An 18,001-nucleotide genomic window follows, 5' to 3' on the forward strand; every position below is an offset into this window, starting at 1 on the left:
GTTTGTAATGATTATAAAATGAGTCCGCTCTTAAATTTTTTCAATAATTATAAAATTAACCTTGTATTTTTTTTACTAAAACTCTTAACAATTGATGAATATGTGAGATCAATCATTACTTTATTTAAGAAAATCATTTTCTCATTTGATCTTGTCCATATTTATATAATTCACTAGTTTTTCTTATGCGCGATGCGCAAAAAATATGTGCCAAATATTAGTATTTTGTATTAAAATTTTAAATTTATTTAAATTTTAATATAGTAAATAATAATAATAATAATAATAATAATAATAATTATGGATAATTAGATATTTATATTTAAAAAAAATAACTAACCTACAACTCTAATATTTAATGTGTATATATTATTATTATTATTGAAGAAGATAAGAAAATATATGGTGGATGCATGTGCATAGTAACAATGCTGGAAAATATAACGGTAGGAGTATATTTGTCCAAAATATTATGTAGTACAACTTTTATAACATAATGTACAAAAAAACTTAACGGAAAAAACGGACATAAATGGGGGGTATAACCTTCATTCACATTTATTATATTTTTAGATTAGATTAGATATTTAATATTAAATTATTATATATTACAGTTTATACCTAATATATTTTTATATTTACAATATAATCCAAGCATATATATCAATTCCCAAAATCCCCAATTTGGCAGCTCATTTATCTCTTATTCTCCTGCGGCTGGACTCTGGGATTTGCGACGAGCCGACGACTCCTTCGACACTTCGACCGGCGACGTGCGGCAGCGACAAAAACTTCCGTCGAGGCGGCGACCGGCCGACAGCGATAGGTATGTCTTCCAGTCTAGCAGTGGTATAGTTACGCTTGTAGCAGGTTGCGAGCCGGAGTGCTGCTACTTTTTTTTTTTTTTTTTTTAAATAATTTGTGTCAAATCTCTTATGAAATTTCTATTGTTAATGACAGGGAACTAAAACTAATTTGAAAATTGTTTGGAGAATGAAAGAAGAGACTATCTTAATGTGTTGCTCTATCGTTGTTGAATGACGAGTGGTCAATTCGCTCTGTGAACAGCCATATTAATCTCTGATAATCCGTTCCAAAAATATATCTAAAAGAAGCAGAAGTTTATCTCATGAATTCAATATCCTTTTCCGCATCTTTCCATCCTGTCACATCACCTGCTCATACACTCATACCAAATACCCGCTTACAATCATTTAATTGTTGTATTAGCCCTTACTCCCTTAAAATTCGTAAATGTCCCTCTCTCTCCCTTCAACTTCCAGTTGCTCGTCACAATTTTCGAACCTGTACTAGGGCTACAACTCCATCAAATGAGGGAACAGTTTCTGTAGTTAGCTTTGAGGATGTTATGGAGAAAGACTGGTCATTTCTTGATGCTAATAATGGACATTCGGATGAGGAGCATGAAGAAAAGATTAAGAAAATTATAACTGCTGGAGGGATTTCAGAGAATTCAAAAGTTTTAATTTCAATCAGTTCTGAAGAATTTGTGGATAGAGTGGTCGATTCATCGCCTTGCAAACAAATTCTTGTAGTTCATGACTCTCTCTTTGTGCTAGCATGCATCAAAGAGGCGTATGACACGGTTAAATGTTGGCAAGGGGAACTAATATATGTACCGGAGAAGTGGGCACCTTTCGATGTAGTGTTTCTCTACTTCCTTCCTGCCATGCCCTTTGAGCTTAGTCAAGTTCTAGAAGCACTCGGGAAGCGATGTATGCCAGGTATAATTCCTCAATCTTCCTCCATAATACTTTTACAAGGAAACAAAAATGTATGATTTGGTATTTGTCAGAATGAAAACCTAGACTTGCACACTTATTAGTTTTTGCTTGAAAGATTTATAAATGATGATAATGCTGCAATTTTTCTTGTGTTAACAATTTCTGGTGCTGCTGAAAAATCCTTGTTTTCTGGTGTGTTAATGCATGCACTAGAGGAATCTATGAACTAAGATGCTCCATCCATTACAGAAGTAAATCCGAAAAGAACAGAAGGCATATAAGGAAGAAAATGTGCAATGCCATTCTAACAATATGCCTATGTAGGTGCGAGAATTGTGATCAGTCATCCCCAAGGCAGGAAAGTGCTTGAAGAACAGCGAAAGCAATACCCCGATGTAGTAGTGTCAAACTTGCCAGATATGACAACATTGCAGAACGTCGCTGTTGAGAATTCATTTGAAATTATGAGCTTTGTTGATGAGATGGGTTTGTACCTTGCCGTTTTGAAATTCAAGGGATGAACTTAGTTTGGAAGATTTACTGCTTAGAAGATTTAGCCTCTGCTAGATTTGTGTTTTAGCAATCCTTTATGAAGGGATTTTGTTATTGACCATTGTGATTTCCTTTATCAATTACTGTGTATGTTCATAGGTTAATGTATTCATAGAAATGATCGAATTGACCAATGGCCTTGCCTTCTTGTTATGGCGGTTGTAATTTGTAATGCCAGTCCATTTATGGGTCACTGATTCAACTACTAAAGTGTGGTGGTGAGTTTTATTGGGGGTTGAAGCAATGGACTATTCTAATGTGGCATTGCCAAATTCTTCCCAATGTAATCTTAATCTTCCTATCTTGAGGATGTGCCAAATTACTCGTTTGTTCTGTCTCAGTCACCTCTATGACCCTTTTTGGTAACATAGTTAGCTTATCAGTCAATTTTGGCTTATTTGACTATTATTAATTGTTTGACTTGGTTAAACAATCAATATAAGTGTTTGATTAGTTAACTTTTTATAACAACTTATTGCTCACAACGCTAAAATTCAAGAAGTTGTTCAAAGTAAAATTTTTAATAAGAGTTTTGATAAAGTCATTTTGCATGTAATTAACTATTAATTAACAACCAATTTACCAAAACCTTTTTACAATTTAATGTAATCAACTAATCAAATCCACTAATTCAATTATCTAATAGCTATTTACCAAACACGCCCAAAACATTTTCGTTCAAATATAGGCTAGCTGTACTTGTGATGGTTCCCAAGGATCCAATATGACCACTTAGGTGAGTTAGGTCTATGTTGCCATGATATGTTTCTTTCTAACACATATTCAGTCGTATCGGCATGGCCCCATTGATTTGTTTTCGTTATAGAAAGGCTATTCGCTCTTTGTGATGCAGCGGAACCATGGCAATTAGGATCTCAATACACAACAACACCTATGGTGCAAAGAATAATAGACTTATATCACGATATCTTTTTCTTATTCTGATTTTGGTTTTCGTATCATGAATCTTGGTTCGCACTTTATGGCATTTCCACTATAAAAAAATCCAATCCCACAAAGGATTGAGGACAAAACTCATTCAGCAATATTCTTTTGAAGGTAGGCATTTATCCAAGGCACTGATATTCTTACTCTCTCAATTACACCGTGTTTTAGGGAGTGTAATATCTTATTCTTCACATTATCTTATAATTATCTATTATGTAGTATTTAAAAGAGTGAACTCCATAAATTACAATTACTTTATTTAAGAGAATCAACATTAGAAATTTGAAACAAGACCGATCAAGTTGGTTGCTATTGTGAGCTTATTTCACTCCTCACTCTAAAAAAAAATACAATAATTCAAGAATTCACTTTGGTGAAACAATTTACCAAACTAAAATACAATTAACCAAATTTTTATTTTATATAATATATATTATAAAAATATCTCTCTCTCTCTCTCTCATACACACACACATATAGAGAGAGAGATGATCAAGTGACATCCTTTACCCCTCCCAATTAAAATCCTATTCTATTCTCCTATATCCGCAATTCTTTTCCTGTATTATTATTATTATTATTATTATTATTATTATTATTATTGAGATGAAGGAGATTAACACCAATATTGCTACTTCTTTAGTTGTTCTTTAATGAGATGCTAGATCATGATTATGCTAATAGTTTCATTTTAAAATGTTAAATTTTAATATGTTAACAAACATATTTAAATTTAAAATTATTTAAATTTTATGAAGATGTCATTTTTAGTCTTTTTACATTTATTAATTTATCAAAAAACAATTCGTACCAAACACTTTTAAGCATAACAACTCTTTAGTTTTCAACTTCTAACTTATAGCTTTTCAACTTCCAGTTAAGTTTGTCAAACATAACTTTATGGCAAAAACTTGTGTGAGACCGTCTCACCATGAGACGGGTCGGGTCAATATGCAAATGTAACACTTATATGCACAAATGTCATACTTATATGCTCAAATGTAATACTAATCATGAATAAAATTTTTGTTACTTATAAGGGTAAATGTAATACTTTTACGGGAAAATACAATACTTTTACATTTCGATTTAAAAGTATTACATTTTTCCACAAAAGTATTATATTTGCCCTTATAAGTAAGGGGCACTTGTCAACATTACTTATTATGAAAAATGTATTACTTTTTCTCTAATAAGTAACAAAAATTGTATTATTGGTTAGTGTTATATTTGAGCATATAAGTATGACATTTGCACATATAAGTATGACATTTGCATAGTGTATTGACCCGACCCGATCCGTCTCACGAATAAGGATCCGTGAGACGGTCTCACACAAGTGTGACCCTAACTTTATTAGGGTGTATTCAATCAAGACTTTTAAAGACTTTAAAATTTGGATGATATTCAATTTAAACTTTTAAAGACTCTTTAAAAGTCTACTAGTATTCGATTCAGACTTTTCAAAAGTCTTTAAAAGTATACGGGTATTCGTCCAGACTTTTATGGCAAAAACTTGTGTGACGGTCAAGGTGCAAATGTAACACTTATATGCTTAAATGTCATACTTAGGGTGCGTTTGGTTCGCATATGGGAATCGGAATCGAAATGGGTATCAAATACTTGGTAATGGTAATGGGTTTTGGTGAAAGTATTTAACATGTTTGGTATGTTTGGTAGTTGGGTGGAATGGGAATGATTATTAATAGTTGGGGAAGAAAGGAGTAAGGGAGATGAAACCCTTATTTAATAAGGGTATGGGTTTTCTCATTAATGGGATATTCCAAACCCATAGTAGTATTAACAAAACCTATCAACCAAACACAAGCAATCACTTTCATACCCATTCCTTATGCCTAAACCCACAAACCAAACACACCCTTATATGCTCAAATGTAATACTAATCAGGAATAAAATTTTTGTTACTTATAAGGGCAAATGTAATACTTTTAAGGGAATATACAATACTTTTACATTTCGATTTAAAAGTATTACATTTTTCCTCAAAAGTATTATATTTGCCCTTATAAGTAAGGGGCACTTGTCAACATTAGTTATTATGAAAAATGTATTACTTTTTCTCTTATAAGTAGCAAAAATTTTATTTTTGATTAGTGTTATATTTGAGCAAATAAGTATGATATTTGCACATATAAGTATGACATTTGCATGATGTATTGACCCGACCCGACCCGTCTCACGAATAAGGATCCGTGAGACGGTCTCACACAAGTGTGACCCGACTTTAATAGTCTTTACAAGTCCACTGGTATTAAAAAAAACTTATAAACTTTCATAGACTATATCGGAATAGGATTTCTGTAGACGTTTTCTTCATTAATATAAATAGAGAATTCCAACCCTCCAACTCCAAACTTTTCAATTTTGTCTACGAACCTTTTTCCTCTATTTAAAGTCTAAACTAGACAAAATTTTCATCAATTTATATCAAATTTTACAGTATGCTTCAAACATTTCATGAGTACTCATATACTTTTTATTTTTATCTCTTTATTAATCTCATACCTATTTATTAGAAAAATCATAACAAAAATTATTGTAAAAAAATTATTCCCAAATTTGCTTGTTATGATTCGACATATTAGTAATTTCAAGTGTTGAGGTTGGGCTTTTATTTATTTATTTTAAATATTAGTACTTATTGTATCTATAGGCGTGCATATATTGGTGAATAAACATGGTTTTCCCATGAGTTATAGGCACAACTGTGCCACAATGTTACCTGTTTTCATATAATCATAATTTTGTGAAAAGTAAAATAAAATGATTCCACACACTCTTGATCGAAGATGGAGATTAAGTTAATACCTCCAATGATCTTTTGAGTATTAAAATTTTATCAATTGGGTTTATTTTTTAAGAAAATTATAAATAATGTATTAATAAAAATTATGTAATATTTGTAAAAGGCCCTGTTCGGTAAATGGCTGTTGGCTTATTGGGTTGGCTGTTTGGGTTAGAAGGTATATTTGTTAATAACACTAGTATTTTCGCCCGTGCGTTGCACGGAATGAATTTGTTATAATATTTTAAGAATATTTAGATCAATATACAGTTATATAAATTATAACATCGAATATTATATAGCGCAATTGATGAAATTGGTTGGATCGATTATGTTTTCTGATGTTTTATTTACTTGAATTAGAGCAAATAATTGTCCAATTACCCGTGCGATTCACGGATAGATTTTTGTATTATTTATTTAGATAATAAAATTAAAGATATTAAAAAAATCTAATATTGAACATGTGCATTTATTTGATTATAAGATTAGTGCAAAAGTATCACTCAATTAATTGAATAATATATGACTTGTTTGTTTACAATTATCCTAAAAAGATCGATATTTAATATAACTTAAGTAATTATATTATTACAAAAATAAATATGAAAAAATGAGAAATAATTTAACTTTAATATTAATATATTAATTCTTTTTTCCGAATATTTCATTTCCTTTTCCCTTCATAAAAAGAATTAATATTGATCTCCATTCCTTTTTAATTCATAATTTTTTCCCAATATTTCATTTGTTGGTTACTAATTTTTTCATATGAAAAGTTGTGTTATATTTCCAGTGAAATATTAATATATTTCTTTCATTTTTCCTAATATTTCATTTCCTTATAAATATATTCATTTCCATTTTCCTTCATAAAAAATTAATATTCATTTCTATTTTTTTCCTTCATAATTTTTTCCTAATATTTCATTTGGTGGTTACTAATTTGTTTGTAGAGAAAGTTGCGTTATATTTTCAGTGAAATATTTATATGTTCATTTCGTTTTTCCAAATATTTCATTTCCTTTTGAATATATTCATTTCCTTTTTCATTCACAAAAAGAATTAATATTATTATTTTACATTTCTTTTTCCTTTATAATTTTTTCTTAATCATTCATTTGGTGGTTACTAATTATTTCGTAGGGAAAAGTTGTGTTATATTTCATTATTATTTCCCGTTAAATATTAATATATTCATTTCATTTTTCATAATATTCCATTTTTATTTTGAGTATATTCATTTCCTTTTTCCTTCATCAAAACAATTAATATTGCTTTCCATTCATTTTTCCTGATAATTGTCAATTAATTGGCCTGATTCCTTGCCAATTAGTAAGAAAATATTAATAACAGATTCCCGTGTAATATTCATTTTCTTTTCGTTCATAAAAATTTAATATTAATTTCCATATGATTAAAAAGTAATATAATTATAAAAATATAATTGTCAATTATATTTCCAATGAAATATTAATATATTCATTTTCTTTTTCCTTCATAAATATTGATATGATTTATATAATTATAATAATTTAATTGTCAAAATAAATTCATTTCCTTTTTTGTTCAATTTTCAATCAATTATTGATATTAATTTACTTTTTCCAGTGGCCTAAATTCCGTGCCATTTAATTTCAAGTTAATTATTTTTTAATATTCTTTTTTTTGAACTATAATTTCACCTATGAACATGGTATGAATAAACGAATAAAACAACTACATATTCAAAGTAATGTAAAACCATGAAATGTTAAGATTTAAACAAATTACACAAATTTAAAATTTGAAATCTTTAATGCCGAAAAAACATAAAATGTCTTGGATTTCAACAGGAAAATATTTCATTAATTGCTTCTCAACTTTCACATCTCTTAACAGATCCATTATCTTTTGCATCACATTGCTTATTAGGCTCCAAATATCTGCATTTGTAATTAAAGGATCAAGAGAGCTGGAAATATAAGATTTCAAATATAAAAGAATAGTTAAAAAAATCAATTAAAAAAGAATAGTTAATACTTAGAATAAAAGTTGTAGTTATTTGACAAATTAGCTTACCTTTCGACAATTGAAGCTACCAACAATTATAACCACATCGCTTGTGATTGCAAAATATAAGAATCTGCAATGAGTGTAACAAAAAAAATCAAAAAAGATAAAGATAAAGATAAGAACAGTAAAAAAAAAAAGTAAATATGTCACACTTTTATGGAGAAGGGTGGTTCTTCCTATGTATATTGATGCTTTCACAAACGAAAAACAACAGAACTAAGAGAGATTAAAATTGGTGATGGTGGTGGTTGACCGGGGTTCTTCTTGTATTTATAGCCATAAAGAGAGAGAGGCAGAGCTATTATTGGTAGTTGGTAATAATTGGTAATTGGTAATTGGTAATTGGTAATTCTTTTGATTACCATTCATATATTTTCACAATTAACGTAATAATAGCATAACTTTTGGTAATAATTGGTAATTGGTAATAAATAAATTAATGGAATTGTAAACAAATAGGTATTGGAATATAATATATATGGAATTCAATTATAATTAATAGAATTCCATACAATTATAGCTATTTGTTTATGACAAATTATAACTAATATATATTTATATATTATTATATAGATATAGATATAGATTATATTTTCAAAAAAAAAAATATAGATATAGATTATTATTCTACCATAATAAATAAATAAATAAATCTATACCATAAACATTTGTCAGTGGTATTACATTAATGCATGTATATGTATTAATTTATAAAATACAAATATGCTATCATAATCATTATCATAATTACTAATAACGAATTACCATAATTACTAATAACTAATTACCAATCTATACTATATATAATATATTATGATTATCATAATTACTAATATTATGATAGAATAATATTAATTAATTATAATTAGAATAATAATTACCATATTACTAAAATGCCCATACGTTTGGGCGGGAAAATTTTGTAGGAGGATAATGCTTTTATATATAGTATAAATTAGCTAATTGGAAAAAGTTGTTTGATAGATTAGCTATAGCTGTTTGATATAATTTTTTTTCTAAAAAAGCTAATTGAAAAGCCTACTTTGAATAGCCTTTTGAATTTTAGAGTTATAAAAAACGTATTAACCAAACAACTAATAGTGATCAAATAAGTCAAAATTGGCTGATAGGCTGATTATTTACTAAACAGGGCCAAAGTATATTCAATTTAGAGTTTTAATGACTTTTTAGACTTTTAATATGAAAAAAGTTTTTCAAAATATATAAATGTTTATCCTACGAATTTTGATAGACTCTTACAAAGTTAATAAAAATTTAATTTTTTTTTTTATAAAAATATACAAAAACTCTACAAAAATCATTTAAAATTTATCACTTTAATTTTTTTAAAAAGTTTTTAAAAGGATACACCCCTTAGTTACGCACAAATTTTTACCAATTATGTATTATGATTATTTTATTTTATTTGTCATATTCAGAATTTCAGACACTCAGACAGTAGTCCTAATGTTGAGTGAGTTTAAGGCCCGAAAGCGGTGTCGTAGTACCATTAGCCGCAAAATACTGTTTTCTTACAATCCAACAAATATCTCTCTTTCCTATCTTCTCTCTAAAATTCTAGGGTTTCGCCAAGGTGACTTATCTCCATACCTCTTTTCTCTCTCTGTATATATATATGCCTGCACAGTGCTTCACACTTCTCATTGCTTGGTGTTTGATTTATTACAAGCTCTACTTATCAGATATGTGTGTTTTATCTGTCGGCTTATCTATACCGATCTTCCCGTACATTCATTTAGTTTAATTCCTGTGTTTCTTGATGGATGGTTGAACATGATTGCAGCATGTTTCTGATGAATATTCTTAGTAATTCATGTTACATGTTCTTGTGTGTGAATTGGGCATATATCTGCTGATTTTATTTAGTTTATATTTAGGTGACGGTTTTGTTCTTCATCTCTAAGTAAATGCAGTTCTCCATTTTCTGTAGATCAGATTCTTGAACTGCGAGTCAATTACGAGCTTCTACACTGAGTGTATCTTGGAAAATACCGAGTGTTTTTGGAGATAAGGGTGTTGAAAAAATGAGGAGTTCATGGGCTGATTCAGTTGAGAATGTGCCATCTGATAATGCTGGGACTAGTGGTGGAAGTGGAGTTTCTGGCAGACAAAATTATGTACCACCTCACCTTAGGAACAATGCACCGGCAGCCAAAACCCCAGCTCCCTCACATAGTGCCCCAATATTTACTAATGACAGGTCAGGTTATAGTGGACCAGGAAGTGGGTCAAGGTGGGGTGGTCCTAGGCAAGGCTACGGTGGTGGTGGTCGCGGTGGGAGTGGCTGGGGCAGCAGAGGTGGTGGCCGGGGTAGAGAGCAGGAAGTGAACCCTTTTGGTAATGATGATATTGATGGTGCTGCAGAAACTGCCAATCCACAGGAAACTACTGGTATTAATTTTGATGCTTATGAGGATATTCCTGTAGAAACAAGTGGGGATAATGTGCCACCTCCTGTGAATACATTTGCGGAGATAGACTTGGGGGATGCCCTAAACCTGAATATTAGGAGGTGCAAATATGTTAAACCAACTCCTGTGCAACGTCATGCAATCCCCATTTCTCTAGCTGGACGAGATCTGATGGCTTGTGCTCAGACTGGGTCTGGAAAGACAGCTGCTTTTTGTTTCCCAATTATTAGTGGAATCATGAAAGGGAATGCTCTGCAGAGACCGCGTGGAATACGGACTGTTTTCCCACTTGCTCTAATTCTTTCACCGACAAGAGAGCTTTCAATGCAGGTGGGTAGGTTATTGTAAAGCCTTGTTAATACAATTTGCCTGTTGTTTGCACAGTTTTGTTTGGAAATTGTGATTGTCATGCTGGATTTACCACACAGATTCATGAGGAAGCTAAGAAGTTCTCCTATCAAACTGGTGTGAGAGTTGTAGTTGTTTATGGTGGGGCTCCAATAACCCAACAGGTCAGAATCAGTTTCTTTCAATATGGTCATGGTTTATAATTTCATGCCTCAAATGGTTAATTAATGTGAACTTTTATTGTAATTATCCAAATTATGTTTTCTCCTCTGTTTTGACATGGTGATTTTGAGGTGTTGATTTGTACAATCTTCCATAAGATTGGCCAGTCTGTCTTCATGTTCAAATATTCTGTGATTATTCATGGGATATCATTTCTATTATATGTTGTAAATTTTCAGCTCAGGGAGCTAGAGAGAGGAGTTGATATTCTTGTGGCAACTCCTGGAAGATTAGTTGATTTGCTTGAGAGAGCAAAAGTCTCATTGCAGATGATAAGATATTTGGCACTTGATGAGGCTGATCGTATGCTGGATATGGGATTTGAGCCTCAAATCAGAAGAATAGTGGAGGAAATGGATATGCCCCCACCTGGCGAAAGGCAGACTATGCTGTTCAGTGCCACATTTCCAAGGGAGATCCAGGTTTTCTAATCGGTGACAAGCTGTTTTAGTTTACCTTTTGAGAAGTCATTCTTAATTATCTTTCTGAGTATTTATCTAGTTTATTGTTTTAAGTGGCATGCCCTTCCTTCTAATTCATAACTCATGAATTGTTGATATATATTTTAGCTACTTTGTTCCCTCAAATTAAGGTTTCCAAACGAATTGGTTAGAAGTCACTATACAACATAGAAAGGAATGCATGCTCATCTGGTCATTGAGAAATAAGGTCACAACCGCGTTCAGTTTCCAAATTGGCCAAAAAACTTAACATATCAAATTGAGATCTTTCTTGTCTACTGTCTCTAAGTTACACTGAGAATTACTCGATTGAAGAACTGCTTCTGGGGACTGGAATTTTGTTTTCAATTTGATCTATCTGATAATTTTTCCCATTTTTGGTTGGCATGCAGAGACTTGCAGCTGATTTTCTCTCAAACTACATATTTTTGGCTGTTGGAAGGGTTGGTTCCAGTACCGATTTGATTGTTCAGAGAGTTGAACTTGTTCAAGACAATGACAAGAGAAGCCATCTGATGGATCTTCTTCATGCACAGAAGGCAAATGGAATTCATGGCAAGGTAATTGTAATGCACTGGTTCAACTACATAATTTTGACTTTTGATTTGAAACCCTAATTGTAGTAATAATACTGGAGATTCTCCTGAAAAAAAAGTTCATCTTAGAAGAGAGTTGTTCTTTTGATTTTCATTTGTTTATATTCTTGCTAAGTCTTTTCCCTTTATATATGTTATTTATTAATGATGTAATTTTGGTGTAGAGTGACCTTTTGTCAATAGTATACTTTTACTAACATTCCTCTTCTCTCCACTAACTTGAGATCTTAAGTATCAAATAAAAAAGAAACTTTTTTTTTCTTCTCAGTTGTATTGATTTTTAATTAGTTGAGTGGCTATCCAGTTGGTGACTGTTGCTTTAAATTTTGCAGCAAGCTCTAACTTTGGTATTTGTGGAAACAAAGAGGGGGGCGGATGCATTGGAGCATTGGTTGTGCTCAAATGGATTTCCTGCAACTGCCATTCACGGTGATAGAACACAACAGGTAGGGAGTCATTTGACATCTGGAATGATTTATGCTTGTTTTGATCTAACTCTTAATCTTTTAACATGTGTCAGCTTTCACACTGTTTTTGATTTCTTAATCTTTGTCACATTTTCTCTTTGTTTTCAATTTTAAAACAATTATTATAGTGAATAAAATGATCGTAATCAACTTAGTGTTTGCACAATTGCGTGCTCACTTGTACTAAATTTATTTTGATATGCATTTAAAGTGTGAGTTGCATGCATGGTAGAAGAAAAGATAAAATTAATGGGTGTGCACAAGGTAGGGTGGAGTTCCATCTGTTTCTCATATTGCATGATAAGATTCTCATGCCTCTCAATCATTACAATTTTATGGACCTTGTGTGCAGGAAAGAGAGCAGGCATTAAGGGCGTTTAAGAGAGGGGATGCACCCATTTTAGTTGCAACTGATGTGGCATCCCGTGGTCTTGATATTCCTCATGTTGCTCATGTCATCAATTTTGACCTCCCTAACGACATAGATGATTATGTGCACCGGATAGGAAGGACAGGGCGTGCTGGCAATACAGGATTGGCAACAGCCTTTTTTAATGAAAATAATGTGTCGTTGGCCAAAGCATTGGCGGAACTGATGCAAGAAGCTAACCAAGAGGTACCTGATTGGTTGACCCGCTATGCTAGCCGTTCATATGGGGGAGGTAGAAGCAAGCGGTCTGGTGGGGGCCGTTTTGGTGGCCGTGACTTTAGAAGGGATTCCTCATTTGGAAGAGGCAGGAGTGGTGGAGATTATTATGGCGGAGGTGGCTATGGCGGTGGCTATGGAAATTCTAGTGGGGGAGTTAACTATGGCGGTGGTGGTGGTTATGGCAATTCTAGTGGCGGAGGATATGGCGGTGGTTATGGCAACTCTAGTGGGGGAGGATATGGTTCTGGAAGTGCGTGGGACTAACTAATGTGTCCCCATGGGATTGGGATTTTAGATTTTCAGTGGTGGGTATCAATGCAAAAATGTGGTTGACTGAGTTTCTTGTCTTAACGTTAGATACATTATTTGAATGTGATCCATCCATCCATCCTGTTGAGGATAAAGCCCAGATTTTGTCATGCCCAGTTATTTAAGACTACTAACCACCAGAGTTTTTTTTTTTTAGTTCCCAGAGTTACTTCCCGAGTTTGTATACATATTATTACATGCTAATGCTATACAATACAATGATGAAATCAGCTTCTTGATGCCAGATTTTGATGTTCTTACCATTCTTTTATTTTTCAATATCCGACTTTGCTTTTCACAACTTAGTAAAAAAAAATTGTTCAATTAACCAATAAGATTGTAAATGGGTACAACAAAAGTGGTGACTAGAGATCTTGTTCCTACCCAGTACCCATTGTGATGCCACTCCATTATTCGGTTAATGATTGAACTAATTCAGACTTTTTGTTTTAGTCCACAAGTTTTCTAGTAATGTACACATATAAACATGGAGTAATATTTTAAGTTTCAATCTACATGATGATCGGAAGAATCATGTTCCATTACAACCCTACCATTGAAGGGTTTTTAAGTTATTGGTGCATCCATCATGCGTCATCTTCAGTCTAATTTATGATGAATTTTAGGATAAAAAAGAATCTCATTTAAGTACCAAAAACTTTATACCATGTATAAAAATAAGGATAAGGGGCAAAATAGAGAATATTACTAGGAAAATCAAGCCATTACCTCCAATGGAAAACCTGATAGCACACAAGAAAACCTTATAAACTTTATGACGTTCTCTCAACCCTTTCTCCTGTCCAAAGCAATGAAAAATAATCCACCCAACTAAATCACGAAAAGAAAAAGAGGCTAAAATGTTCTGAGGTGCATGCATTATTGTGTGCCACATTACAAATACTCAAGCTTCCATAACTCAATGGAGAACAGAGACTGCGGAAGAAAAAACAGCAGCAGCTACCTCATTGAGGTTATTTAACTATATCAGAGAATGAAAACTTGATGCCATTTGCAAATGGGTTGTATTCCTCGATGGGATCCTTCTTATTGCAGCAGCCATGATCACCATTTCTGTTATCTGTTGTTGACAATTCTGACGTGAAATTTCCAACCGTCCCTTCTTTAACAGAAGTTGGATCAGAGAAGGCGAAAAGAGAGAAACCTGCATTTTCCACATTAGATTTGTTACACTTGCCATTTTGTGCAGTTGTTCCACTTATGGGTGCTTCCACCGTCTCCTGCCCAATTGGAGCCCCTTCTTTCACCCCACCTTGATTGCAGCAAACCTTGTTATGTTCTTTTGAATTGACACCACCATTGGTTTGAGCAACTGACTGGAGCACAGTTAAGTGACCAGGATTAAACAGTGGTTGAGGCATGTGCTGTAAGGCACCATAATGCATGACTGGTGCACTTCCACTTAGACCATAGGCAAAAGGACTTGTTAATAAATAGTGGCTGGGATGGGGAAATGGCATCAAACCATTTGCAGGTGCTGCAGCCCATGAAACTGGACTCTGATAATAGTAGCCCATTGTTGAAGCTTGAAACATTGGGAAGTGAATGTTCTGACTACCAACAGGTGGAAGTACAGCTTGTGGTTGAATTCCCAAAGTAACACTTGGTTTTTCACCTTGTGAAATCGAAGTAGATGAACAGGGTACTTTTACCGAAAAGTCAGCTCCTGAAGAAACTGGAACCGAACTGTTAACATCTGCCCTTCTTTCAGCAGTTCGCTTTACTCCGGGTGCAACGTCATGACATTCACTGAAGCCACTTTGAAGACACAATGGTCTTTCTTCTGAATGTTGACTTGAGTCTTCAGAATCTGATGTAGAGGAAGATTCTGGGTTAAGGAGATTTGCAGAGGAAGAATTGCTGTCTCCCTCACTGAGACAGGATGAACAATTATCAGAAGTAGAAGAGCTGTGTATTGATAAATCAGAAGCCCCTTGTAGAGATGATTTATTCCTAATCTGCAATTCAACTTCTACGTCGGCTACTTCCTTCTGACACTCTGGGGACTTCACTTCCAAATGGGTACCGCTTTGGCAACTATTTTTTGTTTCAGTGCTAGACTTTCTCAAATCTTGTTCATCTGTCTCTTCATGTCTGATCAGAACAGGAATCTCAGACATTTCATCAGAGCTATTGGCAGCAGAAGATTTGAGATGTTTATCAGTTTCACTAGTTTCAGTACAAAATGTAGATGATCTTAGTGTAACGTCTGAATATGAGTTGCTTCGTGGATACTTTCGTGATTCTATTGGCTCCCACACTTTCTTGGTAGTAGGTAAATCCCTGTTAGAACGGTTACTCCAAGTACTAATTTTGTTTTTAGGGCTTGCATAATTCTCACGCATGTATTCCGTCTGACTATACTTGCTAATATGATATTGCTTGTTGATATCTGATGCAGAACCTGACTTACTTACTGGTTTAGCCTCCCAGGTCCCTCTGGACATGGAAGGTTCTACCTTCACTCTGTGATCAGTATGTTGGTTACAGCTGCAAGAATGGAAGTCATATCTATCATTCTGTCTATGGTTGGCACACTGAAACTTCTCAGTGAACTTGGGGGCACCATTTCTAACATTGGACTTTGCAGCATTACTTCTCAATTGCTTGTTTAATCTATTAGTACTCCTTGAAGATTCAAAGCCATCACAATGGCGTCTTGCTTCATGTTTGCTAACCATATCCCTGTTCTCAGAAACAAGTAGCCGCCTACCTGGCCATTTCAAGCCTGAATCCATTTGAAAGTCTTTCCAAAATTTCATGTTTTGGTGAGAATATCTCAAATCATCAAGTGGATAGGACTCGCTATCATCTTTCAAACTGGCAATATCCCCATCTGCACAGTCATCAGCGTAATGTTGCGTATCTGAAGGAGTATACCCATTTAGAAGTACGTCATTTTGAATGTTTTGACATAAAGGGCTTGATGCAGTAGCTTCCTCCATCTCACTGCCGGAATGCCTGTTCTCAATAACCTTGGACTCTTCATCCAAGCAAGATATCAATTCCTCCTTTACAATGTCAGAATGATTTTGGTTCAAGTCAGAACTTTTCTTCTCTCTATCCTTCTCCTTCTCTCTTAATCTTTCCTTCCTTCGAAGCTTTTTCTCCTTTTCCTTTATTCTCCTTCGCTCTTTGCGCTCTTCTTCTTCACGTTTTTCCTTCTCTTCTTCTTCAAGAAGTTTCATCTACAAAAATGGAGTAAAGAATGGCTCATAGCTACTCACTGACATACAAATTAAGATAACACTAAAAACTGTCAAAGAAGACATTAAAAGTTAGTGTTGCAACTATTACATTTATGTTACCTGTTTCTCTAAAGTGATAATATCCTTGCAAGCCACATGAACCTTTTCTTCCAGTAATTTTAATGCAAGACATACAAAAATACTATGCGCATTTTGGCGTGCTGTTCCTTCTCTGAAAGCTTTTTCAACCTGCAGAAAACATGTGTTAGCATATGTTGACAAATGTACACGCATACACAGTTAAGCACCTTCACTACAAAACAATCTCATGTGGCTGTTTGAGTGGTAACAAGGTCAACCACAGAAGAAATGTAAAAAAAAAAAAAAGAGGAAAAGGAAGGTTTTGCAGATTTGGAGGAGAAGTGACTTGCCTGTTCCTTGAAAATTACAGTTGCAGCATCAAGAAGAAACTCCCGAGCAAGTTCAGGACTCTTTGCATGTTTTTGAGGACGGGTACATTCACCATCGAGATCACTTCCATCTTTGTCCATAGAATCATCATCCTAATGAGAAAGCATAAGACTAAACATCCAAAAGAGACTTCCTACAGAAATATGGTTAACGAGCATCACAAACTTGATTACCTCTTCTTCCTCAGCCTCTTCAGCATGCTCAAAAAACCTTCTGATGGTTTCCCCTCTTGTAATTGTAACAAAACCATCTCCAACCATAAGCCTACAATGAATGCATTGTTGCCCTTTCATAGAGTGAGCCTTCACAGAAAGCTCAGAGCAACGGCCATCCATTTTCCATGCCCTAAGAGTAATGTAGCACGCACTCAAACCACTGAGGTCTAGACCATTCACTTGAACTCTTCCACTCAAACCAACATTTTCAAACTCCAAGATATCAGATTTTCCTTCTCCAGTTCCAACTGCCCATTCAAAATGATGATATGTCCCAAAAGTGTCAATGAAAGTGTGATGCCAATCTACTTGGATTGTATCACGGGAAACCTGAGAATTGAGAAAATATAATGATATCATGCCCCCATATCAAATGGAAAAGGGTACAATATATGCACTAGGTTAGACTCTTTCATTTTTTTGTTTGCATGCAGGAGGTTTGAATCTCAAGCTAAGTATGCCTGTTTCCCCATATCCCAAGGTGGGTGGGTGGGGTTTGGGGGGGGGGGGGGGAG

The 18,001-nt window shown here is 33.6% G+C and overlaps 3 protein-coding genes across 5 annotated transcripts in view; 2 read left to right on the top strand and 1 right to left on the bottom strand.

Moving 5' to 3' along the window:
* The first annotated feature begins 690 nt into the window (after positions 1-690).
* LOC116016111 lies at positions 691-2,637 on the top strand. Its single transcript, XM_031256299.1, has 3 exons — positions 691-826; positions 961-1,745; positions 2,070-2,637. The coding sequence occupies exons 2-3, from the start codon at positions 1,130-1,132 to the stop codon at positions 2,264-2,266; spliced, it is 813 nt and encodes a 270-aa protein (XP_031112159.1). The 5' UTR covers positions 691-826; positions 961-1,129; the 3' UTR covers positions 2,267-2,637.
* Positions 2,638-9,583: 6,946 nt separating this feature from the next.
* LOC116028378 (DEAD-box ATP-dependent RNA helicase 37-like) lies at positions 9,584-13,835 on the top strand. 3 transcript variants are annotated; one of them, XM_031270088.1, is made up of 7 exons: positions 9,584-9,701; positions 10,059-10,869; positions 10,968-11,051; positions 11,289-11,531; positions 11,963-12,130; positions 12,499-12,612; positions 12,986-13,546. In XM_031270088.1, the coding sequence occupies exons 2-7, from the start codon at positions 10,153-10,155 to the stop codon at positions 13,544-13,546; spliced, it is 1,887 nt and encodes a 628-aa protein (XP_031125948.1). In that variant the 5' UTR covers positions 9,584-9,701; positions 10,059-10,152. The 3 variants fall into 3 exon arrangements, with proteins under 3 accessions (XP_031125948.1, XP_031125956.1, XP_031125964.1); XM_031270096.1 differs by having other exon boundaries at positions 9,594-9,701; positions 10,064-10,869; XM_031270104.1 differs by lacking the exon at positions 9,584-9,701 and having other exon boundaries at positions 10,153-10,869; positions 12,986-13,835.
* A 440-nt stretch (positions 13,836-14,275) lies between these two features.
* The window catches only part of LOC116020618, an 8,106-nt gene continuing 4,380 nt past the window's right edge, over positions 14,276-18,001 (bottom strand). The window contains exons 5-8 of the mRNA XM_031261092.1: positions 17,445-17,816; positions 17,232-17,363; positions 16,921-17,049; positions 14,276-16,800 (exon numbers count right to left, since the gene is read on the bottom strand). Coding sequence (XP_031116952.1) covers positions 14,566-16,800; positions 16,921-17,049; positions 17,232-17,363; positions 17,445-17,816 — 2,868 coding nt within the window. The 3' untranslated portion in view covers positions 14,276-14,565. The remainder of the gene's footprint in view (positions 16,801-16,920; positions 17,050-17,231; positions 17,364-17,444; positions 17,817-18,001) is intronic.

Source organism: Ipomoea triloba, chromosome 1, assembly GCF_003576645.1.
Source record: "Ipomoea triloba cultivar NCNSP0323 chromosome 1, ASM357664v1".
In the NCBI taxonomy this organism is placed as follows: Eukaryota; Viridiplantae; Streptophyta; class Magnoliopsida; order Solanales; family Convolvulaceae; genus Ipomoea; species Ipomoea triloba.

Excerpts from the sequence above, each read along its gene's own strand:
- LOC116028378 (XM_031270088.1), top strand. The coding sequence starts at position 10,153 with ATGAGGAGTTCATGGGCTGATTCAGTTGAGAATGTGCCATCTGATAAT. Across the intron at positions 11,052-11,288 it reads GGGCTCCAATAACCCAACAG|CTCAGGGAGCTAGAGAGAGG; the intron begins GTCAGAATCAGT and ends GTAAATTTTCAG. Across the intron at positions 11,532-11,962 it reads CATTTCCAAGGGAGATCCAG|AGACTTGCAGCTGATTTTCT; the intron begins GTTTTCTAATCG and ends GTTGGCATGCAG.
- LOC116016111 (XM_031256299.1), top strand. The coding sequence starts at position 1,130 with ATGAATTCAATATCCTTTTCCGCATCTTTCCATCCTGTCACATCACCT. Across the intron at positions 1,746-2,069 it reads CGGGAAGCGATGTATGCCAG|GTGCGAGAATTGTGATCAGT; the intron begins GTATAATTCCTC and ends ATGCCTATGTAG.